The 25657-nt window shown below is 42.3% G+C and overlaps 1 protein-coding gene across 1 annotated transcript in view; it reads left to right on the top strand.

Annotated features, from left to right (window-relative positions):
• Positions 1-25657, top strand: part of LOC115466749 (keratin, type II cytoskeletal 80-like) — a 73061-nt gene that overhangs the window by 13096 nt on the left and 34308 nt on the right. Inside the window, 1 exon segment of the mRNA XM_030198218.1 lies at positions 9865-10082. Within this exon segment, the coding sequence (XP_030054078.1) occupies positions 9865-10082 (218 nt within the window).

Raw genomic sequence — 25657 nt, forward strand, 5'->3', positions numbered from 1 at the left:
ACACCATCTTGGCATCCACTCTCTACTGCCACCCTTGTCTGCAAATCTCTCTTATGCATATTCACCTAACTCATTGGTGGCTCAATAACTGGGAATGAAGACCAAGGCTCTAGATAAACTAAGTGAATAAATAAATAAATTACACACATATGTAATCTAGAACTGCAGTGCAAGGCTTCTAAAATGGCTTCCATAGGTTTGTAGCCAAGGCAGTCACTGAACAGAATGCTGCTGAGGCCAAGGATTGCTTTCAGTGCTTCCTGTCCCATCTGTTCCATGCGGTAAAGTCTACTAGGCTCTGCACACTGGTTAGCTAGGCTTTAGCTCTTTGGGTGCACAATGCAAAATTGAGTTTTGAACAGAATCTAACCATTGGCAAAGCCTTGCATAGACACCAGTGCACAGCACATTTAAATATAGTAATAAAGGTAGCAAGTATTCAGCAAAGATGCAGAGAAATCTTATGATTTCTGATCTGAAGGGTTACCTTCAAAAGCTAATCAAAAAATGTATTACTAGTCCAACAAAAAAGGTATCATCTTATTTTCTTTTCTATGTTTTGTTTTATTTCTATTTATTATGAAACTAAGAATTACAGATCTAAAGCTGCAATGCAGACTGGCTCCACCTGTCCCTGATACCTTGAAACATTTTTTTTTTTTTACATTTGTACCCCGCGCTTTCCCACTCATGGCAGGCTCAATGCGGCTTACATGGGGCAATGGAGGGTTAAGTGACTTGCATATTGGTAGTCCTAGTCAAGAAATATTTTCTAGAAGCAAAGGTTTATACACCTAAGGCACATTTGTACAAAGCCACCTTTCTATTCTGCAGTATAAATGTTGATTCTTTGACAGTATTTTTTTCATTCACCTGAGGATAGAACCTGATCGTGAAATAAGAGATTGTTGCAAACACATGTGCCATTATCACAGTGGGGCATAACCTCTGTGCTTTACCATGACACTGTTGGGTTTGGCATTTCAGAATTCAAGCTCTATATGGAACACAAGGCATAATGAAAATATTCCCAGTTTTTCTTTTCCCACAAACACTGTCTGTAATATCCCACTAAGCGCTTCTATTCAGATCATTCTTGAAGTATTACTGCATGAATGAGCTTGTAGCATGAAGGCCCAACCATGCTGCCACCCAAGAAGTACAACTCCCATTGTACTTCACTTGAAAATGAAGGTAGTTCTCTTAGAATCAAGGGCATCTTAGAATCATAGAAACGACAGCATATAAAGGCCAAATTGCCCATCCAGTCTGCCCATCATCAGTATCCACTAATTCTTCCTTTTCCTAAGGGAGCCCACATGCCTGTCCCATGCTTTCTTAAATTCTGACATAGTTCACATCTTCATAACCTCCACCAGGAGGCCATTCCACGCATCCACCACCCTTTCCGTGAAAGAGTATTTTCATATATTCCTCCTAAGCCTATTTCCTCTAAACTTCATTGTATGCCCCCTCATTTCAGAGTTTTCCTTTATTTGAAAAAGGCTTACCTCCTGTACATTAATGCCACTGAGGTATTTAAAATTTTCTATCATATCCCCTCTCTCTCGCCTCTCTCCCAGCGTATACATGTTGAGGTTCATAAGCCTGTCCCTATATGTGTTATGACTGAGACCACTTACCAGTTGTGGAGCCACCTTCTGCTCCAACTCCATTCTGTTTACATTTTTCTGTAGGTGCGATCTCCACAATTGCACACAGTACTCTAAATAGGGTCTCACCAGAGACTTATACAAGGGCACTATCACCTCTTTTTTTCCTGCTGGTCATCCCTCTCCTTAAGCACCCAAGCATCCTTCTGGCTTTGACTGTCACTTTTCTACCTGTTTGGCCACTTTAATGTCATCAGACACAATCACCCCCAAGTCCCGCTCTTCTTTCATACATGGAAGCACTTCACCTCCTATACTGTACTGTTCCCTTGGATTCTTGTAACCCAAGTGCATGAGCCTGCATTTCTTAGCATTAAATCTTAGTTGCCAATTATTGGACCATTTTTCAAGTTCCCTCCTCATGTCATCCACACTCTCCGAGGTGTCCACCCTATTACAGATTTGGTATCATCTGTAAAGAGACAAACCTTACCAGACAGCTGTTCTGCAATATCACTCACAAAGATGTTAAAAACAGCCGGCCCGAGGACCGACCCCCATGGTACACCACTGATAACATCCCTTTGCTCAGAGTAAGCTCCATTTACCACTACCCTCTGTCTCCTTCCATTTAACCAATTTTTAACCCATTTAGTCACTTTAGGTTCCATACCGAGGACACTCAGTTTATTTATCGGTCGCCTGTGCAGAACCGTGTCAAAGGCTTTGCTAAAATCCAAATACACCACATCTAGCGAGTGTTTTTTTTCCCCCTTGTATACAAAGTGGGAGGGCATCTTAGAATCAAGGAAATATAGTACTACTGAAAAGGTGTGAGCTAAATCCAAATAAATAATATTTGTATTTTGCAATTTTCATACTGCCCGCATTGTTGCAAAGTCTGAGGGTACTTGGAGACTTTTTACCAATTTTTTAAAGGAAATACACACGTTTATATTAGAATGAAGGGCATAGGATGAAGATGAAAGGGGACAGACTCAGAAGTAACCCTTCATGGAATGGCCTCCCAATGGAAGTGGTGAAGTTGAAAACAGTATCTGAATTCAAGAGTGCTTGGGACAAGTGCATAGGATCTCTAAGGGAGTGTTAGGGAGACTAGATGGCATGGATGGGCAGACTGGATAGGCTATATGGTCTTTATCTGCCTACATTTTTCTCTGTTTCTATGTTTTCATTTTAAAACTGCCAAATGATAAACTGGTCAATGATACCTGCACTTCCTTTTTCTGGGGGTACTTTATCCCATCAAAACAAGGGCACTTTTGAAAATACACATATGCACATACTTTGGTCTGTGCCCTAACCCTATCCCAAGAATGTCTCCCCTCGGTGGGGGTATACACACGTTATGAAACAATGTGCATACCTACTACTACTACTACTACTACTATTTATCATTTCTATAGCGCTACTAGACGTACGCAGCACTGTACACTTGAACATGAAGAGACAGTCTCTGCTCGAAAGAGCCTACAATCACCCCCACTTAGAGTGGGTTGTTTTTGAAGAACCCATTTCTGCAAATAAAAGACTGTTTTACCTGAATTACCTGAATTTACCGGAATTGCTTTGAAAATTGCTCTCCCCTTGACAACCTCCTTTGCTTTTTCCCTTACGGGCCGAATTCTATGGCTGCACACAGGGCAGGTGTAAGGTGCCCTAGGCAAACCTTTAACCTTGTGCCCCCTCCAATTAACTTTAAGGCTCCTTGGCCCCCTGCCAACACCACCCCTCCCAGAATAATGTCGGTAAATGGGCTATTTCAAAACTGCTCACTCCTCCTGCTGGTAAAAGTACCTCCTCATTTCTTTGAATTTGTGCAGTCTCAGTCTCTCAGGGTCCTTTTACAAAGCTTTGGTAAAAAAATGACCTTAGCATGCCCTTATGTGGGTCTTTGTCACAAACTAAGGCTATATTTATCATGGCTATAAAATGGCCTGTTTTCTATTTTTTGTATTAATGGCCATGGTTTGTAGGTGGTAGAGGCTCACACGGAATCCATGCACTAAAAATTTTTTTTTTGCATGATTAATGCATTGCACCTTTGGAAGTTACTGCAGCACACCCGAGCGCATCCTGTGATACTGAATTTTTAACTGCATTAGACATGTGTTAGCATCTAATACAGCTTAGTTAAAGGGCCCATTAATGTTTTATTGCTTTGGTATTGACTCCCCTTTCTATAAGAAATAGTGTTCTTTTCTCGTTCTAGTAATTTTTGATTGCGTACTGTTTTATTATATTTTTATGAAACACTGGTAAATTCAATAAACCATAAACCATACTGTTTTGCTTTCAGTACAGCAGCTTTTTAGTACCCCCTCCCCTCCCCGAAGCTGCTTCTCTAGGCAAATGCCTAGTTTTGCCTAATGTTCAGCCAGCCTGACTTACAAGACTAAATTGTTGGTCTTTCTGATTTGAGATAATTGGATAGCAGAGTTGGATGATGGATGAAGAGAGAGAGAAGAAAACATAACAGTGGTGAAAGAAGAAAAGGCAAAGATAAAGAAGAAATTACAATAACAAGAAAAAACAACATAAAAATGTTTTAAAAACAAAAATATTTGAAACTACACAAATGAAATAAATTTGTAATAAGTTGTGCTCTACTAGTGAAGTATGTTGCCATATGCACCTCAATTTTAAAACTGGATGGACCGTACAGGTCATTATTTGCTGTCATCTACTATGTTACTATCAGGCTTATTTTCGAAAGGGATCGCTGGTGATCTTCCGACACAAATCGGGAGATCGCCGGCGATCTCTCAATCTCGGCCAAATCGGTATTATCGAAAGCCGATTTTGGCCGGCCCCAATTGCTTTTTTGTCGCGGCGCCAGCCAACCTTCAAGGGGGCGTGATGATACGGTAGCGAAGATGGGAAGGGGGCGGAGCGGGGTGGGGTTATGAGATGGCCGGCTTCACCTTATTATGAAAATAAAATGCCGGGTCGAACAAGTATTTCGTCGGGCAGACTTGGTCCATGTATTTTTAGGACCAAGTCCCAAAAAAGAGCCCCAACTGACCAGATGACCACCGGAGGGAAGCAGGGATCACCTCCCCTTACTCCCCAAGTGGTCACCTACCCCCTCCCACACACAAAAAAAAATTTAAACATTTTTTGCCAGCCTCAAATGTCGTACCCAGCTCTCTGACAGCAGTATGCAGGTCCCTGGAGCAGTTTTTAGTGGGTGCACTGCACTTCAGGCAGGTGGACCCAGGCCCATCCCCCCCACCTGTTATACTTGTGGTGGTTAATGTTGAGCCCTTCAACCCCCCCCCCAAACCCACTGTACCCACATGTAGGTGCCCCCCTTCACCCCTTAGAGATATGGGGGGGGGGGGGGCTCAGCACACAAGGGAAGGGTGCTATGCACCTGGAAGCTAATTTTGTTTTTTTTTTTTAAGATTTTTTAAGTGCCCCCTAGGGTGCCCAGTTGGTGTCCTGGCATGTCAGGGGGGCCAGTGCACTACAAATGCTGGCTCCTCCCACGGCCAAATGCCTTGCATTTCGCCGGGTTTGAGATGGTCGGGTCCGATTTCCATTATGGCTGAAAATCGGACCCGGCCATCTCATCTAAACTCAGCGATCCTATTCTAAACCCGGCAAGCGATTTGGCCAGCGCCAAGTGTATTTCGAAAATACGCTTGGCTCCGCCCACTTACGGCGCCAGGCCCGAAGATGGCCGGCCATCAATTTCGCCGGCGCCATTTGATTATTCCCCTCTGTGTTATGTTACATAACTTTTACGTGCTTTTCTTTCAAAAATTCACTGGTATCTGCCCAGGAGGAAATAAGCATGTACTCTTTAGGTTTGTGCTCAGTTATAAAATAATCCACTTGGAGAGCAATTCTATAAACGGTACTATTAGAAGCCTGTTCTATACAAGGGAAATGATCACGAATTTCATATACCATCTCTGTGTGGAACAACCAAAGCAGTTTACATATATTATATGCAGGTACAAGGTACCTACTTTCCTAGTTTTCCTACTGTTAATTTACTTGGCCTTAGGTCTTCTAAATTTGGGTCCCACCTTATGGAACTCATTGCCAATTTGACTTACAGAAAATTGATCCATCTCTCTCCTTTAGGAAGCAGCTTAAGGCTTATTTATTTCACAAGGCATTTTCATAAGAGCTGAGTAAAGGCTGGGACTAGCTTTCAATTGTTATGATATGATGTGGAGTTTGTTTTGTATGACTTGTGAATTTGTTTCATTGTACGTCTTTTATTACATATTAAGTATTTGGTTATTTTAATTGTGTATGTTACTACTGTAATCCACTAAGAACTGTGGACTAAGCGGAATAGAAATATTTTAAATAAATAAATATACAGGTATATGTGTTTAGGTATGAGCAATTACAGTATGCCAGCCATAGAGCTGGTATAAATGCTTACTCACAGATTCGAGAGATAGGCACATAATCTATAGCATTTTATAATTTATCTTCAAATTCAAACATATGATTGCAAATGGAAAAAAACATACTACTTCTACAATTTGACATGTCAAGCACTTTCGACATGGTCGACCATGGAATATTACTACATATCCTTGAGTACTTCGGAATTGGAGGTAACGTTCTCAATTGGTTCAAGGGATTCCTAACTACACAATCATACCAAGTGACATCTAACTCGATTACTTCAGGCACATGGATGCCTGAATGCGGAGTCCCACAGGGATCTCCCCTCTCGCCAACTCTATTCAACTTAATGATGATACCCTTGGCCAAACTATTATCAAACCAAAACCTCAACCCATACATATACGCAGATGACGTAACGATCTACATCCCATTTCAACAAGATCTAAAGAAAATTTCCAATGACATCAACCAAAGTCTCCAGATCTTGCATTCATGGGCAGATGCATTTCGGCTGAAACTTAATGCAGAAAAAACCCAATGCCTAATACTCACCTCTCAACATAACAAGAACAAATTCACCGCCATTAATACACCTAATCTGAACCTTCCAATTTCGGACACCCTAAGAATCCTTGGAGTTACCATTGATCGACACTTAACACTCGAAAGCCACGCGAAAAACACAACCAAAAAGATGTTCCACTCAATATGGAAATTAAAAAGAGTAAGACCTTTTTTCCCAAGGACTGTTTTCCGTAACCTGGTACAATCATTGGTGCTCAGTCATCTGGACTACTGTAACGCACTCAACGCCGGCTGTAAAGAGCAAATAATTACAAAACTTCAGACAGCCCAGAACACTGCAGCTAGACTCATATTCGGTAAAACAAAATATGAAAGTGCAAAACCCCTACGAGAAAAACTACAGTGGCTCCCACTTAAAGAACGCATCACGTTCAAAATATGCTCCCTAGTCCATAAAATCATTCACGGAGATGCACCAGCCTACATGTCAGATCTGATTGACTTACCACCTAGGAATGCCAAAAGATCATCCCGCACATTCCCTAATCTGCACTTCCCTAACTGCAAAGGTCTAAAATACAAACTAATGCACGCGTCAAACTTTACCTACTTGAGCACACAGTTATGGAACGCATTGCTGCGCAACCTAAAAACGATTTACGAATTAACGAACTTCCGCAAATTGCTGAAGACCCATCTCTTTAACAAGGCATACCACAAAGATCAACCAATGTGAACATACTCAACTTCTCCACATATATTCAGAACTGTCTTAGAACTCCTGCTTGTTATACTACTATCATGTTCTATCATTATCAACACTAATTGTCTATTTTCTAATATATTTCCACTATCCATGATGTATTGTAAGCCACATTGAGCCTGCAAAGAGGTGGGAAAATGTGGGATACAAATGCAATAAATAAATAAATATGGGGCCCTGTTTACTAAGGTACTTTAGTGTTTTTAGCGCATCTACACTTAGCGTGTGTGCTAACCATGTAGGCGCCTATAGGGATATTGTAGGCATGTACATGTTTAATGCACGTTAAAAATGTTAATGCACCTATAACGCTGCTTAGTAAACAGGGTCCAAGGTGACTGAAGTTGCACGTGCAAATCAGTGCTCATTGCTGATTTGCACGTGCAACTTAACTGATTAATGAGCCAATCAGCACCAATGTTTGGCTGCTAATAACCAATTACTGGCATTAATTGGCCTTAGCTGGGAGATACATGCACATTGTATTTTATAACGCTGTGCGTGGAATTCTTATAGTGCATAATTTCAAGGAGGTGTGGGCAGTGGCATTTCGGGGGGGGGGGGGGGGCATTTCCAGAATTCATGTGCATTGTTACAGAATAGACGATCAGCACCTAATTCAAGTCCCCTTTTATAAAGTGGCGGTAAGCTCAATGCGGGCTTACTGCTCACTAAAAAGGAAGTACCACTGGGCTACCCCAGTGCACGTCATATCAAGTGCTACAAAAATATTTTTATTTTTGTAGCGCTGGTGTGTACCCAGAGATAACCAGGCAGTGCCACGCGCTGCTCGGTTACCACCGGGTTAGCGCAGGAGCCCTTACCGCCACCTCAATAGGTGGCGGTAAGGGCTCCCCCTGAAACAGCCGAACAGCAAATGCTTCACTTGCCACATTGCCATTTCCTGAAAAAAGAAAGACCTACCTTTTACCTGCTGCGGTAAAAGGGGGCCTCGGCACACATCAAAAACATGCACCGATGCCAATGCAGGCCCTCTTTTGCCACAGCTTGGTAAAAGGGGCCTTTAGGCACCAGCATTTATAACTGCTTTCAGCAGGCATAATTGCCAGTGCCTAAAGTAAGACATTGTTTATGTGCTTAGTGTTATTCTATAAAGGATGTGGATCTTCTACAGAATAATGCTCAATGCTTAAATTTTTCAGTGCTGATTTTTTCAGCACCATTTTATGGAATCTGTTCCCCGACTCCACCCATGTGAATCCCACCTGCAGAGAAAAGCATGCACCTACAGAATTGGGTGTAGCCATTTACAAAATGTAAGCCACAAGTGAGTAAAAATAGAAAATCCAATTATTCTATATGAGAGATTATAATTAATGGTCAAGGAGAAAAAGACTTCAGTGACTGCTTCCGACCCAAAATATTGTATCAGAGAGCCTTACAGAAGGCACATCATTCGTCAGAAAAAATTCCTTGCCACAGTATTCTCAATTTTATTAATGTCACTTTTCAAGTTATTCAAAATTTCCATACAATATCCACACAAAATAAAGTTAATGTCCATATGTATGTAAATGGCTACAAGTTTTAAATGGCACCACAATACTCACTAAAATTCAACAAAATGCAAGCCACAAGTGAGTAAAAATAGAAAATCATCCTCCTGAAGCAGTGGGTTCGCGAAGCAAGTGGCCCTTGACAGGGTTTTGAACTGCTGGAACTTGTCCATATTCTGCAACACTTTGAGTTCCTTTATGCACTGGAATAGAGGCAATTTGAGGAGCTGATATTGGGAAAAGATATCTCTTCAGTCAAGCTAAGTATTTGTGGGACTTTATTTTGATATAAGTCATGAACTACTAGTGGTGTGTGTTGGAACTTTGGGGATTTGATGTGGATATTTGGGGGATTTTTTTGATGAGTAAAACAGACTGTGTGGGTTTTGGCTATTGTTCTCCAGTTTTTTTAGTTAGCAACTTTTTTCTCAGTTTTTGTTTTTTTTTTGTTTTGTTGCTCTCTTTTTTTCTGGAGATAGATAATTTAGTGAGGCCAATGATAATATCTGGGAACCGCTTTGAGGATAGACTGACACATTTGGTCTTTGAGTTTTGAGACCTCGTTTGTTTAAATTGTAAGATTTTTCATAGCTCCCCATAGTCTGGGTTAGCCAGGGCTTTTTTGAGGGGGTACTTGGGGGTACTGAGTACCGGCACCTTTTCCACTGTCTGCTAAACTTGACCCATGGTTCTCATATTTTAATGAAAGAGCTCAGGTTCTACATACAAATTCTGCCTTGTCATAGATTCTATGACTGGTTGCAGAGGTCCTGGCTGTTGTAGGGTGGGTCCCTCAATGATCACTCCACCCCTGAAGGGTGGCCTGGCATTTGAGTATCGGCACCTTTTTTGCTAGACAAAATGCACTGGGGTTAGCCATCCTGTTAGCAAACTGCATGTTTCATGCTCTTTTTAGAACAGTGGTATTTACATGTGTTACTGCCCAAATTTAGGCAGCTCTTTATAGAATTATCTACTTGTTCAATCAACATTCTACCAGTGACATTCTTCTCTTTGTCTCTCTTTCTCTCTGTCTCTGGCACTGCAGTTACAGATTTTAGAGCAGCAGAAGCAAATGCTTGAAGACAGATGGACCCACTTGCAAGAACAGGAAATCTCTCAGTCCAACCAGATAGACATGGAGCCCCTCTACCAGACATATATCAGCAAACTTCTTAAAGATGTGACTAAAATCAACAAAGAGAATAATGATATTCAGTCCAAGTTGACGGGCATGATGGATTCTGTCGATGACTTCAAAGACAAGTAAGTATCTATTCTGGATCATTCCAGTCCTACTAGAAAGACTCTGACGTGGTGTCATCCTGTCTGCAAAACAGGAGCACGTATAAATTGCCTGGGCTATGACATAGAATCAGTGCAACAAAAATCATGATATAAATGTTCCTGCTCCATGATGGGTAATGTCTAGAACACTGTAGACTCTATATAACATGGTTCATTAAAATAAATATTACACTATAGACCCAACCTCGCCACCCATAAAGCTCTTCTCTAAGGATTCTGGTTGGCGCATAATCAGGGGAATTCTATATTTGGTGCTGAACGTTAGGTGCTACTTCTGTGCTGAATTTTTAGTGTGGAAAAGTATTCTAACAGATGTGAGGTGCCGAAACAAGGCAAAAATGGCAGATCCATGCAAAAACACAGTTACACGCCCATTTATAGAATAGTGACTGCTTCCTCGCTGATTTACAAAGGGGATGTGGCCATTGGAAGGGCATGGGCAGGTCAGGGGTGTTCCCTTAAAATAAGCACAGTGTTATAGAATAGTGCGGATCCACATCCAACTTGCATGCCGGTATTTACACATGGTGTTGGTGTAACTCCTCATACCCAAAGCATGTGCGGATACCGGTGTTACACACTATTCTATAAAGGGCGCCAATCACAGAACACCCATTATAGAACACCATTCAGCAATTATTTTTTTTCAGTGCCAACTTTTGAGCGCCAGTTTCTGAATCCACCCAATATGTCCAAAATAGGTTTTAATCTGGTTATTTGGGCCTCAACTGAGAGTTCAGGTTTGATCTGGTCCAGGATCCAGCTGTTTTTCTTGGTAGCTGTCCATGATATAATAACATTGTAACATAGTAGATGACTGCAGAAAAAGACCTCCACGGTCCATCCAGTCTGCCCAACAAGATAAAATTCATATGTGCTACTTTTTGTGTATACCTTACCTTGATTTGTATCTGCCATTTTCAGGGCACAGACCGTAGAAGTCTGCCCAGCACTAGCCCCGCCTCCCACCACCGGCTCTGCCACCCAATCTCAGCTAAGCTTCTGAGGATCCATTCCTTCTGAACAGGATTCCTTTATGTTTATCCCAAGCATGTTTGAATTCAGTTACTGTCTTCATCTCCACCACCTCCCGTGGGAGGGCATTCCAAGTATCCACCACTCTCTCCATGAAAAAATACTTCCTGACATTTTTCTTGAGTCTGCCGCCTTTCAATCTCATTTCATGCCCTCTAGTTCTACCGCCTTCCCATCTACGGAAAAGGTTTGTTTGCGGATTAATACCTTTCAAATATTTGAATGTCTATATCATATCACCCCTGTTTCTCCTTTCCTCCAGGGTATACATGTTCAGGTCAGCAAGTCCCTCCTCATACATCTTGTAACGCAAATCCCATACCATTCTCGTAGCTTTTCTTTGCACCGCTTCAATTCTTTTTACATCCTTAGCAAGATATGGCCTCCACAACTGAACACAATACTTCAGGTGGGGCCTCACCAACTACTTATACAGGGGCATCAACATCTCCTTTCGTCTGCTGGTCACACCTCTCTCTATACAGCCTAGCAACCTTCTAGATACAGCCACTGCCTTGTCACACTGTTTTGTCGCCTTCAGATCCTCAGATACTATCACCCCAAGATTCCTCTCTCCCGTCCGTAGATATCAGACTCTCACCGCCTAACACATACATCTCCCGTGGATTTCTACTCCCTAAGTGCATCACTTTGCATTTCTTTGCATTGAATTTTAATTGCCAAACCTTAGACCATTCTTCTAGCTTCCGCAGATCCTTTTTCATGTTTTCCACTCCCTCCCGGGTGTCCACTCTGTTACAAATCTTAGTATCATCCGCAAAAAGGCAAACTTTACCTTCTAACCCTTCGGCAATGTCATTCACAAATATATTGAACAGAATCGGCCCCAGCACCGATCCCTGAGGCACTCCACTACTCACCTTTCCCTCATCCAACCGAATTCCATTAACCACCACCCTCTGGCGTCTGTCCGTCAACCAGTTCCTAATCCCGTTCACCACGTCGGGTCCTATTTTCAGCCTGTCAAGTTTATTCAAGAGCCTCCTGTGGGGAACCGTGTCAAAAGCTTTGCTGAAATCTAAGTAGATTATGCCTATAGCACAATTCAATTCTCCAGTCACCCAGTCAAAGAATTCAATGAGATTCATTTCGCACGATTTACCTTTGGTAAAACCATGTTGTCTCTGATCTTGTAACTTATTGGCTTCCAGGAAATTTCCTATCCTTTCCTTCAGCATCACTTCCATTACTTTTCCAATAACCGAAGTGAGGCTTACTGGCCTGTAGTTTCCAGCTTCTTCCCTATCACCACTTTTGTGAAGAGGGACCACATCCGCCATTCTCCAATCCCACAGAACCTCTCCCGTCTCCAAGGATTTATTAAACAAATCTTTAAGAGGACCCACCAGAACCTCTCTGAGCTCCCTCAATATCCTGGGGTGGATCCCGTCTGGTCCCATGGCTTTGTCCACCTTTAGATTTTCAAGTTGTTCATACACACTGTCTTCAGTGAACGGTGCTCTATCCACTCCATTCTCATTTGTGCTTTTGCCAGTCAATCGTGGTCCTTCTCCAGGATTTTCTTTTGTGAAAACAGAACAAAAGTATCTACTTAGCAAATTTGCTTTTTCTTCATCATTATCTACATAGCGGTTCGCAGCATCTTTCAGTCTCACAATTCCCTTTTTAGTCTTCCTCCTTTCACTAATATACCTGAAGAAATTTTTGTCACACCTCCTTACATTTCTAGCCATTTGTTCTTCCGCTTGCGCTTTTGCCAGACGTATCACTCTCTTGGCTTCTTTCAGTTTCAGTCCCCAACCCCCACCAGCTGAAGCCTTCGTCCAGCGCTGGTCTCTGGCGCCACCACATTGCCTGTGCTGCTCTCTCTTCCCCTCACGTCCGGCACGCTTCTTTTAGTGAAACTCTCAATTTCACTAAAAGGAGTGTGCTGGATGTCAGGGGAAGAGAGAGCAGGGCAGGCAATGCGGCAGCGCCAGAGACCAGTGCTGGACGAAGGCTTCAGAAGGCGGGGGTTGGGGACCCCAGCCAGCCAAACTAGGGGCCCACAGCAACTTTTTTTTGGGGGGGGGGGGGGGCTCAGGCCCCAGTGGCCCCACATAACTATGCTACTGGGACAGTGTCACTGAATACACAGAATAGATTTAAATACCATGGCTACCATTTAAAAAACATGCTGATCTCAGTGTTTGAATATTGACCCAAAAGGGGTCAATATTGAGCAGGATGTCAAACACATGAACATATTAAAGGTCTTTATAGAATAGGCTCCCATTGCGTTTCCTTGGGGTCCCTATTATAAGTTAAACCAGCCTCTCTATGTAAGTCAGACTGCGGACTATGCAGTCCTAACTTGATATGATAAGTTACCTGTATGAAGCATACAAAGCTAATGAATAAGTTCTCTGGATGGTGGCTGAATATCAGGCAATCTGAGAGCCAAAGTCCCATCCTCAGCATGTCTCTAATCCCATCCTGCTATATCCACACTTTGTTCACAAATTAACATATCTATCTATAAAGCAGTGGTTCCAGTGCAAGAAAATCTCTCTCATGAATATTCTTTGTGGATATCCTGAAAACCTGACTGGCTGGGGTGCCTCCAGGACCAGGCTTGGGAACCACTGCTATAAGGTATCCATTTTGAGGGCAAGATTTTGAAAGCAATGACTTATCCATGTGACTTTGGAAGTTACAAATGTAAATTAGTTTGAAGACAGACCTGAAAGTGCTTAATTTAAACTGGCTTTTCAATCAACAAATGAAATGATTTATTGTAAAGACTGGATAAAACTACCTAAACAAAATCACCTTGCAACTGTTTTTCTTTTTCTTCCTACTTTCTCCTTCCCACAGTCAGGAGGAAGCTGTAATCATGGGTTCACAATAGAGGGATGTTTGTTCTGAAAGGGAGACTCCCTTCTTTAACACTGTGGCTTACTCCTTATCCCATCATCTCTGGGATCCACACCTCTCTCCCCACCAACACTGCTAGTTAGAGCTAGTCTGGATGAAGAGACAGGGCATTGTAAACACTGAGGGGGAGATGCTCAAAGCATACCGTGCTTGCAACATTTGCTTTAGACCAGTTATAGCCAGTCAAAAGCAAACATTATTTAGCGTTTAATGCACAAAGGGGTTCTGCATGTCTTTAACCATTCACCGTAGCAGCTATTGATAATGCAATGTAAATATATTACAACAAGCTCATCAGTATTAAAATGAGCATTTCATGCAATGCACAGAATGGAGAGCCTACTTTTAACGTGCAAAATTTTATAGCAGGTCAGGAGCTGTCCTCGTGTAACTGATCCCGAGCCTGGGACTGTGAACAAAGAACACCCCCACAGATCTGGAGGAAGCGGATAACCCAAGAGTGTGTGGGGGTGGGGGAACTGCCACAAGCCATATAAAACACAGCCACTGTCTGAGAGAAGCCCTTCTCATATCTGGTAGCCACGCGGGCCACTCCGGGCTGATCCCAGTCCAGTTCTCTTCTCTCCTTCAGCCTCTGCTTCCCAATCACCCCCCCCCCCCCCCACCCAGCCTAGGCACAGGCACAAAGTGAACCCCCAGATTTGGCACAGACAGGATCTGAGCCCACCCAGCAGAGCGTGCAGCAGCTAATTCTGGGCATGCACAGAACATGGACACTTACTGATAGACTATCCGGTGTATGCACTAGGCGCTTTCTCTCGCAGAATTTCTGTGAATCTCATTTGTATGCGATTCCTTTTATGCATTGGTCACTGTTTGCGAATCGGTAAGTTCAACCGCGCCTGCTGTATTTAATGGCTGCTTGCTGTCTTAATATGCATCAGCACAGAGGAGCACACAGCATACATGGCCCTCATCTTTTCCATAATACCCCCTCCTCCTAGTAGAGGTTGGGGCAGACAGCTGTTGAAGACAATAGGAAACATTACATAAGTACATTAGTATTGCCACACTACTGGGACAGACCAAAGGTCCAACAAGCCCAGCATCCTGTTTTCGACAGTGGCCAATCCAGGTCACAATACCTGGTAAGATCCCAAAAAAGTTCAATACATTTTATGCTGCTTATCCCAGAAATAAGCAGTGGATTTTCCTCAAGTCCATTTTAATAATGGTCTATGGACTTTTCCTTTAAACCCCGCTAAGATAACTGCCTTTACCACATTCTCTGGTAACGAATTCCAGAGTTTAATTACACGTTGAGTGAAGACATATTTTCTCCAATTCAGTTTAAATTTACTACTTTGTAGCTTCATTGCATGCCCCCAGTCCTAGCATTTCTCTAACTGACAGGCCAATACAGAAAGCTACCACAGGCAAAGGTATGCGGTTAATGAGCGTTCTGCGTGCACATTACTGGCCGCATAATGCAGAAAGGAGTTCACCTCACTAGCTAACTCACGCAGTAGACATGGGTGCACACAATATTAGAATAAGTAAGTAATAAGGGAAAGGGGATGGGACTTGATATACTGCCTTTCTGTGGTCACAATCAAAGCAGTTTGCATATTATATACAGGTATTGATTTTGTACCTGGGGCAATGGAGGGTGAAGTGACTTGCCCAGAGTCACAAGGAGCTACAGTGAGAATTGAACTTAGTTTACCAGGATCAAAGGCTGCTGCACTAACACTAGGCTACTCCTCCATTAGCTAATTCTTCAAAAGGCACAGAAATAAACAGCGTTTCAACGCATGCTCAGCACAGAAAATTATCACCAGGTCCAGCGACTTAATGCCAGTTTCATGCCTACAACTTTAAAAGACAGAACAGGGGTAAACATCACTGTGTGTGTCTGAACAAAAACAAAAATGCCAGCACACATCTTGCACATGAACTGGAATGTTCTTCTGCACATAAATATCAGTCACACAAAAAATTTCTGCGCAAGGTAGTTTTGCAAGGCCAATATTTATGCACAGAACAACATTCCAGGTCATGCACCAAATTTTAGGCGCAACCACTTACACCGTGTTTAGGGCTGACGTAAAAGATGGCACATAAATTCTATTATTTTATAAAGTGTGTGCAAGAATAGTCGGAACACCAATAGAATCTGACACGCCCATCCCCTTTCCACATCAGCCCTCCTTTGCATTTGTTTGCGAGAGAAGTTAAGTTCACTATTTATAAAATAGGGGCATAAGTCCGTTTCGTGTGCAAATTAGCATCAACTAACAGTGGTTAGCATATCTGGGTCTGTTATTAAGATGGACATGGGGGAAGCCACTGTTTGTCCTGGGATTGGTAGCATGTAATGTTGCTACTGAGTTTCTGACAGGTACTTATGACCTGGATTGGCCATTGTTGGAAGCAGGATACTGGGCTAGATGGACCATTGGTTTTACCCAGTATAGTTATTCTTATGTTCTTAATTCTTAGTTCTTGTGCTTCACTATTCTGTCTATGCTGCTGCATTTGTGAGGCTCCTCCCATTCATTTGCCTGGATTTATGAGCCTGCTAATGGGTGGGAAAATGTGGGATTTAGAGCAGGAAAAAAAAGAAGCTTAGCACTAATTTTCAGCAACAGGCTCATAAATTATTTATTTATTTCTAAGTTTTTTTTCCTGCTCTGCCACTTTTAAGCTCCTAAATTTAGGAGTTCAGTGAAATTTTGAGTATAAATTTAGGCACTCAGCCCTGGGCCCAGTTAGGATAATCTCTCTCAAAGTTAGTAGCATAAATCCTTTGGCTATTGGGCCGGGCCCCTGGTCTTTAATGACCAGAAGCCATTGATGTTCAAAATGCAAAACACAGCTGTATCAGCCCAGGATGATTCCACTGTAGCCTGGAGTTCAGGCTTACACTTTGCTGCCTGTGCTTAAATAAAGATGTAATTAAGCACGGTCCCATTGTGCTGATGGAAGGATTTAGGAATCAAAATGAAAAGCTAGAAAAACTGGAATGGCAGACATTTCTCACACAAGCTAATCTTTAAAATGTAGGCTGGTGAAACAGGCATAAATTCCTTAACAGGGTGGAGAGCTGAAGGAATCTGTAGGTGGTCATCTGTCTCTGTTTACACTAAGCCAGCTCTGTAGGTATCAGAGAGTGCTGATGGCTGAGCACCTCAAATATTGATCAAGCTCATTCACTATGTTCAGGAAGGGGTCATTTGCATTGTGTTTGGCATCCCCACTCATTTTGAAACGCTGCACTCTTCGCACGCTAATATTATGGGGGGGGGGGGTATACTTGCATACTTTTGATATTTTCTTGATCTTAAAGCTATACAGAAAAGGATATTTACTACTAATCATTTCTATAGCATTACTAGATGTACACAACACTGTGCACATTAGTCACAGGTACTTTCTTTGTCCTTAGGGGGCTCATAATCTAAGCTTTTGTATCTGTGGCAATGGAGGGTTAAGTGAATTGCCCAAGGTCACAAGGGCAGTGCTGGGAATTGAACCCAGGTTACCAGGATCAAAGCCTGCTGCACTAACCATTAGGCCACCACTCTGCTTCTAGTTGGCTATATTTTTTTTTTGGGGGGGGGGGGGGGGGGGGGGAATCTCCTAGACTATCTGGAACTGTCTTTTGCCAGCCTTTTTAAGGTACAGAGTGGATGAGGTGTCCCAAATATGTAGCAGCCCAATTTTGGGCACTCCTGAATTGAGAGGGATTCTGAGGGTAAAATAATGGGTCCAGATTAAGCAGGCCCAGGTGGGGGAGGTCCCACTTTAGTTTAGTGGTCTGGTTGCCAAACTTTTCATCTCAAATTGAAGCTGCAGAATCCTTTTATTCAAATCACACTAAATGTTTGAGATAAGTCCTGCCAAACTATTGCAGCAGCAGTGGATTACAGGCAAGAAGCGTATTTTTTCACGGAGAGAGTGGTGGATGCTTGGAATGCTCTCCCGCGGGAGGTGGTGGAGATGAAAACGGTAACGGAATTCAAACATGCATGGGATAAACATAAAGGAATCCTGTTCGGAAGGAATGGATCCTCAGAAGCTTAGCCGAGCTTGGGTGGCAGAGTCGGTGGTGGGAGGCGGGGCTGGTGGTTGGGAGGCGGGGCTAGTGCTGGGCAGACTTCTACAGTCTGTGCCCTGAAAATGGCACATACAAATCAAGGTAAGGTGTACACAAAGTAGCACATATGAGTTTATCTTGTTGGGCAGACTGAATGGACCGTGCAGGTCTTTTTCTGCTGTCATCTACTATGTTACTCATGTAAATCAAAGGAGGTGATCACATGGGTGCAGCATGGGTGGAGCTGACATTTAGAAGAGTCTCAAGACCTGCGTATAGTGGGCTCCTAAATTGTTGCACCTAGTTATAGAATTGCCCCCAACCTCCAATTCAGAGGTTTTCAACCCAGTCCTCAGGGCACACCCAGCCAGTCAGGGTTTTCAGGATATCCCCATGGGGATATCCTGAAAACCTCGACTGGTTGGGTGTGCTGTGAGGACTGGGTTGAAAACCTCTGCTCCAATTCTATAACCTTAGCACCTAAATGTAAGTGCTAGCGGTAGTCTAAGAGCTTAGGACTAAATTCCATAAATAATGGCTAAAACATTTGCGCCACAAAGGCGCTGTTATTCTATAAATGGTGCTCAAAGTTAGGCAGCCTTTACAGAATAGCGCTTAGCACTGGTAACCATGACTATTTTTAGGCACGACCATTTACACTAACGAAACCCTGTTGTAAATCCCCATACATAAATTAGGCATGTAAATTAAAGGAACGTCCCTGATCCACACATGACCCTCACATAGCCGCATCCATTTCTGTACCCGCGCAGAATCTGTGCCTAAATTAGCCAATTAGCACCAAATGATTTGCTTGTTACAATTCCAATTATTGGCGCTAAGTCGCTTGTTATTCTAGTAAATTGAGTGTGGAAATTGGGAATGTGCCCACATTTGCACACGCAATTTAAAAACTGCCATTTCTAGAATTTAGGGGTTACTGGGCTAGATTCTATATATGGCACCTGAAAAATCCAAGTAGAAAAGAAATACGCCTAGACATATTCTCTAAAGTACGCCTATATGTTATAGAATCGGCTTAAAGTTCCACACTGTGTATAGAATACGCCAAGCAGCTCTCTACGCAACCAAATTTTGTCACATCCATTTAGGCCACATGTTATTTGGTATAAATCCTGATGCCTAAATAAGACACAGAGCGGGTGCATTCTGTAATAATGCACATAGATTGTAGAAACACCCACACCCCGCCCATTCTACGCCCATAACTATGCCCCCTTTTCAAGTATGCGACTTAGAATTTAAGCACACCAGATTAAAGAATATACTTAGCAGGTTGTGTGCGTAAATCTGAATTAATGCCAATTAGTGCTAATTGCTTGTTGACATCCAATTACCAGTGCTGATTAGCTTGTTAACTAATGTCCTGTTTACAAAGGCGCACTAACGTTTTAGCACGTGCTAACCATGTAGATGCCCACAGGAATATTATGTGCATCTTCATGGTTAGAGCATGCTAATTTGCTAGGGTGCCTTTGTAAACAGGGTCCTTATTAATTTATGTGCATTGTTATGGAATATATTTAGTTGCAAGTAAGACGCAAGGCAGGTTCTACAGTATAGGCAGGGCATGAGCAGGGCTGCCGAGAGACATGGCTGGGCCCAGGGCAGAACCGGACTGCTGAAGGCCACCCTCCCACTCCCACCGCCCCCCCCCCCTCCCACTCCCACTGCTGCCCCCACACCATTTTGTCTATGCCTCCAAGGGGGAGGACCCACACCAGCAAGCAGCTTCCTGTGTGCCTGCTCCCACAGTCTGTCCTCTCCTGCTCCTGTCCGTGCTGGGAGTCAGGATCCCGATCATTGCATTAACGTGCTATCACACTAATACAATCATCTGGGGCCCGGGTGGCACGCAGGAGCAGGGAAGGACAGACCCGGAAGCAGGCAGCAAGAAGCAAGGCCGGTCTTAGCAAGTGCGGGGCCCTATGCAGACCAATTTGGTGGGGCCCCATCCTAGCCCCGCCCTACTGTAGCCCCACTCCCACAGTAGCCCCGCCCCCACCCTAGCTCCACCCCATTGATAAGATTATTCCATTTTTAGAACATTTTTTTATTTATGAAATTTCAAATAAAGACAAATGAAGCTAAACTTGTACAAAAAAACTGATTGAAATAATAAGCACAATGCTATCATGAAACCTCCCCTCCCCAGAAATTATTCAGTTCAAGTCCACTACAATTAGTAGTTCCAATTCTCATAACAAAGGAGAATATAGGAAAAATATTAAGAAAAGATTCAGTACTTTCAAATTCCCCTATTACTCTGTAACCCATATATGCAATAAAATAAAAATGAAATGAAAAGATATACAATACAATAAAGTGATGTGTAAAATATAATGTACAATAAAAAAACATATAGACCACCAAGGTATTAAAATTGTTTTAAAATATGTACCACAACTCTCTGACTCAAGAAGACTCCGACTCTGTCTGTCATCCATAATTTTCTGACAACACACAGAAAAAAAATAAGTAAAAATAAAATAGTCACAATTAATACCTTATACACCAATATACCAGCATATAACAGCAGTTCCACACAGAATTGCAATTACAGAATATTAGCGTAAATTCGCAGTTTTGTATCTAACTTTAGGCGCAAGCACTTGAGCAACATCAAAGGCTGGTGTGAGTGCTGACACACAACTGTTGGTGGTAAGACGCGTAACTCCTTGTATTCCATAACCTGCATGCTTTACTCCTAAATGTGCCCCAGCCTGTCCATGCCCCCCCCCCCCCCCACCAGAAGTTCTGCGTAATTGAATTTGCACATAAAAGTTCTGGAATAGAAAACGAATGAGCTCTTTTAGTAAGCCGCGGTAGGAGTTTTAGCTCGCAGTAGAAATCAGCATTTACCGCCAGCTGATTTCTACTTTGAGCTAAAAATACTACCACAGCTTAGTAAAAGAGCCCATAAGGGCAGCTGGGGTGCACAACTGCTAATTGGTTTCAATTAACAACCAAATTTAAAACTCTTCTGAAAGCGCATTTCTTTCAGTCAGCGTTTCAATAAGTCCCTTACAGTTGTGAGTCGGGATCTGCTATGCAGGGTTTGTTTTTACTATTGCTCCTCTAATTGACTGATTTGTCCTCTCTCCTATGCTTAATGGCATTCTTTTCTATTTTTATTTATATGTTTTTAATTTTTGCATGTACACCGCTGAGATCCTAGTATGTTTGGAATTTGCAGTATATCTAGCCTAATAAACATAAACAATTATTAATTTAAGCTGCACTCGCAACTGACCTTACAGAGTATGTAAATTTATGCGCTAATTAGGAGGTAAGTGCTTAACACACTATAGTAAAAGCAGAAGCATAGCTAAGTTGTGACGACAAGGGAAGCAGAGAGTGGACTGCATAGGTGTGTGCACACACTACGCAGGCACGACAGACTGCTGAAAAATAGGTGCCAGCACCATCGGAAGTCCATTTGGGGGTGTGGTCATGCCCCTGGTGCCCCACCTAGCTATACATCTGAGTAAAAGGCTCCCAAAGTAACTTTGTCAAAGATCTCCACAAGTGTTAATGGGAGAAGCAGGATCTGAGCCCTGTACTCCCTGGATCTCAGCCTGCTGCTATAACCAATAGACTCAAAAAGTTTAGATTATTTGTGTAGCTCAAAAGACTCGACACGACAGTGTTTTCGCCAACTGGCCTGCCTCAGGAGTCTTTGCAGTCTTTTAAGAGTGTCTATGGAACAACCACGTGTCTATTGAAATACTATCAAACAAAAACCTTGTACATGGAACTACAAATGGAAAACCCTCTCATTTGGCGGGAAAATAAAAAAGCCACCTAACTGTATCGCACAGTGCTCAAAAAGCAACACCTTGCAAGATCAGCAATCAAGAGTTGCCTTCTCTAAAACGTAAAGTGTTGCTTTATGAGCATTGTGCGATACAGTTGGTCAACTTTTTATTTTCAACTTTGAGCTACACAATAGATCTGGACTTTTGAGCTACACAATAAATGTGGACTTTTTAAACATTGTCTAGAGACCATATTCTTGTGTCATCTTCACTGTGTCCTTTGTGATTTTGAGTGTGCGAAGACTTGTATTCTTCTGTGTTTACATCGTATTACCAGTAGGCCATGCTTCCACTCCTGTAGGATTACAGTGGAAATGCAATGAATGATGTCCGCTAACATTATTTTAGTCTACAAACTTCTGATTCTTATGAGGGACTTAGTTATCTGCCCCTCCTATATCTGCAGCTGGGGTTATGAAGGAGAAAGAGCGACGAGAATGATAAAGGGGATGGGATAACTTCCCCATGAGGAAAGGCTAAAGCAGCTAGGTTCTTCAGCTTGGAGAAGAGACTGCTGAGGGGCGATATGATAGAGGTCTATAAAATACTGAGTGCAGTGGAACGGGTAGACTTGAATCGCTTGTTTACTCTTTCCAAAAATACAAGACCTGGGGGGCACGCAAAGAAGTTACTAAGTAGTACATTTAAAACAAACCGGAGAAAATTTTCTTCACTCAATGTGTAATTAAACTCCGGAATTCATTGCCAGAGAATGTGATAAAAGAAGTTAGCTTAGCAGGGTTTAAAAAAGGGTTGGATAATTTACTAAAATAAAACAGCCAGTATTAAGATGGACTTGGAAAAATCCACTGCTGATTTCTAGGATAAGCAGCATAAAATCTGTTTTACTGTTCTGGGATCTTGCCAGGTACTTGTGACCTGGATTGAGCACTGCTGAAAACAGGATACTGGGCTTGATAGACCTTCGGTCTGTCCTAGTATGGCAACACTTATGTTCTTATGAAACTATATGCATCTATTGGAATATTCAGTACAAAAGCAGCTTCCCTCCAGACCAAGTTACTCTCCTGGAAATGCTTACGATGAGCCCTATCTATTAAGTATTTTTTCCCCAAAGACTCAAAGTATGTGTCCATACAGTGACTAAATATATCCACCTTGTAAAATTAGTCAACTATATTTAGCTGTTCTGAACAGGGCAATTTTCTCACAAGGTAAATACCTTTGAAAATTGTCTTTAATGGAGCTGAAGAACTCCTGGCTATGGAAATAGCAGGATTGAATTAATAGAGGAGAGCTGATTCATACAAATCAGGCCTAAACAGTCTATTTACAGAAAACTTACAAACTCCTATTAGCCTCACCTTAGTCTATTTTTGAAATAGAGACATCACCCAACCCGCCTCATTTACATCTCTAATCGAAGTTCTCAGCCCATATTATTTTGTTTTTTAAACCTCTCCCAGCCTGATTCATTTCCTTATATGCAGCCCTCTATCCAAAGCACAAATCCTTGAATTGAATTCTCTCATAACTGATTCATTTTTATTAAATATTACATGCAAAAGTGATAAACTCTCCAGGCCTGATTCTTTGTTTTAGAGGCATCTTGCTGACTTGACCTTATTCCTTTAACAATCATCTCCCATCGAAAATACATTTTAGCAAAAAAGCTCCTCTCATGTCCAAGTCAGAACACATAACAAAGAACCTGGAAACACTGGCTCAAAACTTACAACCACCATTCACTATGAGAGCTGAGAACCCATTGCAGCTCCTAGAGATCCTGGGCAAGTCACTTACCCTGGGATTCTACATATTGTGCCAAGATTTCAGAGCGGAAATCAAACATATTCCATAACAATGCATATAAACTAATTGGTTAACAAGCTAATCAGTGCTGATAATTGGATGTTAACAACCAGTTATCAGCACTAATTGCCATTAATTATAATGTATGCACACTACTTGCTAAGGGTATTCTGTAACGCGGTGCGCGTAAATATAAGTTGCATACTTAAAAAAGGAGGCATGGCCATGGGCGTGGAATGAGGGTTGTGGGCATATCTAAAGATAAAGAATACACCCACTCCATACCTAATGTAGGCGTCAGGATTTACACCAGGGTTTACTTGGTGTAATTGCCACGACTAAATTTAATCACATGAACCAGCGCTTGGTGTATTCTATACATAATGTGGACATTTAGGCTTACTCTATAAAGTACGCCTAAATTAAGACATACATTATAGAATACATTTACGCGAATTTCATTTGGGCACCAAATTTTTAAGTGCGATACATAGAATCTAGTCCTTAACCCTCCATTGTGCCAGGTACAAAAACTTAGATTGTGAGCCCACTAGAGACAGAGAAAGTGCCAAACTGCAATATGTAAACCACTTTGATTGTACCACAGAAAGATGGTATATCAAAAACATTACTTTTTACCAGGGGTGGCCTAAGGCAATTTGCCACTTGAGGTAAGGATGAAATGGCGCCCTGGCCCCCCAGTATCGCAACCCCCCCTGCTAACTCCTTCTCACCCTCCATCCGCGGTCTAGAATCTCTCCCCCCGCCCGAGTCTACCCTCTTTTTTTGTTGTTGTTTTCAAAAGTCGGAGGTGGCAGCGATCCCCATACGCTGCGCTGCCACCGCCATCTCCTTTGTACTGTGGCCTGCCTCAGAAGAAACAGAAAATTACATCCGAGAGGCAGGCCAAAGTACAGGAGATGCCGGTGCCAGTGGCAGGGCTGTGTATGGGGATCACTGCTGCCTCTGACTTTAGAAAAACAAAAAAAGAAGGTAGGCTGTGGAGGGGAGTTGAGGAAGGAAGGGGGAAAGATGCTGCTCCATCATTAGTGCTGCCTGAGGCCTCCGCCTCAGTTGGACTGGTAGGGCCACCACTGCTTTTTACCATTACCTTTAAATAGCATGCTTGCCATTAAGTGAGGTCTATGGGCTCTTTCCAATCAAAACTTAACAACCACCATTCACTATGAGAGCAATTCTATAAAGTGTGTTAAAAGTTAGGTGCCAATAATCTGAGCACTATGCTAGCATTCTATAATGGCAAATTTGTACGCCAAATCCATTAGAGAATATTGGCGTGTCGGAAGTTAAGCACCAACATTTTATGCTATGTCAATAACCAGTGTAAATGCATGCACCTAAATGTGGCATCCTGCCCATGCAACTGATAGTATTCCATAAGTGGAGTGAAATGGTTAGATGTGAATTGCTTGTTTACTCTTTCAAAAAATATTAGGACTAGGGGGCACATAATGAAACTACTAAGTAGTAAATGTAAAACAAACCAGAGAAAATATTTCTTCACTCAACTTGTAATTAATTGCTGAAATTTGTTGCCAGAAAATGTGGTAAAAGCAGTTAGCTTAGCAGGGTTTAAAATAGGTTTGGATACTTTCCTAAAAGAAAAGTCCATAAGCCATTATTAAGATGGACTTGGGAAAATCCACTGCTTATTCTAGGATAAGAGGCATAAAATCTGTTTTACTGTTCTGGGATCTTGCCAGGTACTTGTGATCTGGATTGACCATTGTTGGAAACAGGATGCTGGGCTTGAGGGGCCTTCAGTCTGGCCCATTATAGCAATGCTTATGCTTTTATGACCTACTCATGCCTCTCCTACATGAACACCTTGCAATTACACAGTAGAAATTACAGAATAGCACCTAAGTGCACTTATAAGCATACCTGCCATTTCAGCAGCATTTTGA

This window comes from Microcaecilia unicolor, chromosome 3 (assembly GCF_901765095.1).
Source record: "Microcaecilia unicolor chromosome 3, aMicUni1.1, whole genome shotgun sequence".
Lineage (NCBI taxonomy): Eukaryota > Metazoa > Chordata > Amphibia > Gymnophiona > Siphonopidae > Microcaecilia > Microcaecilia unicolor.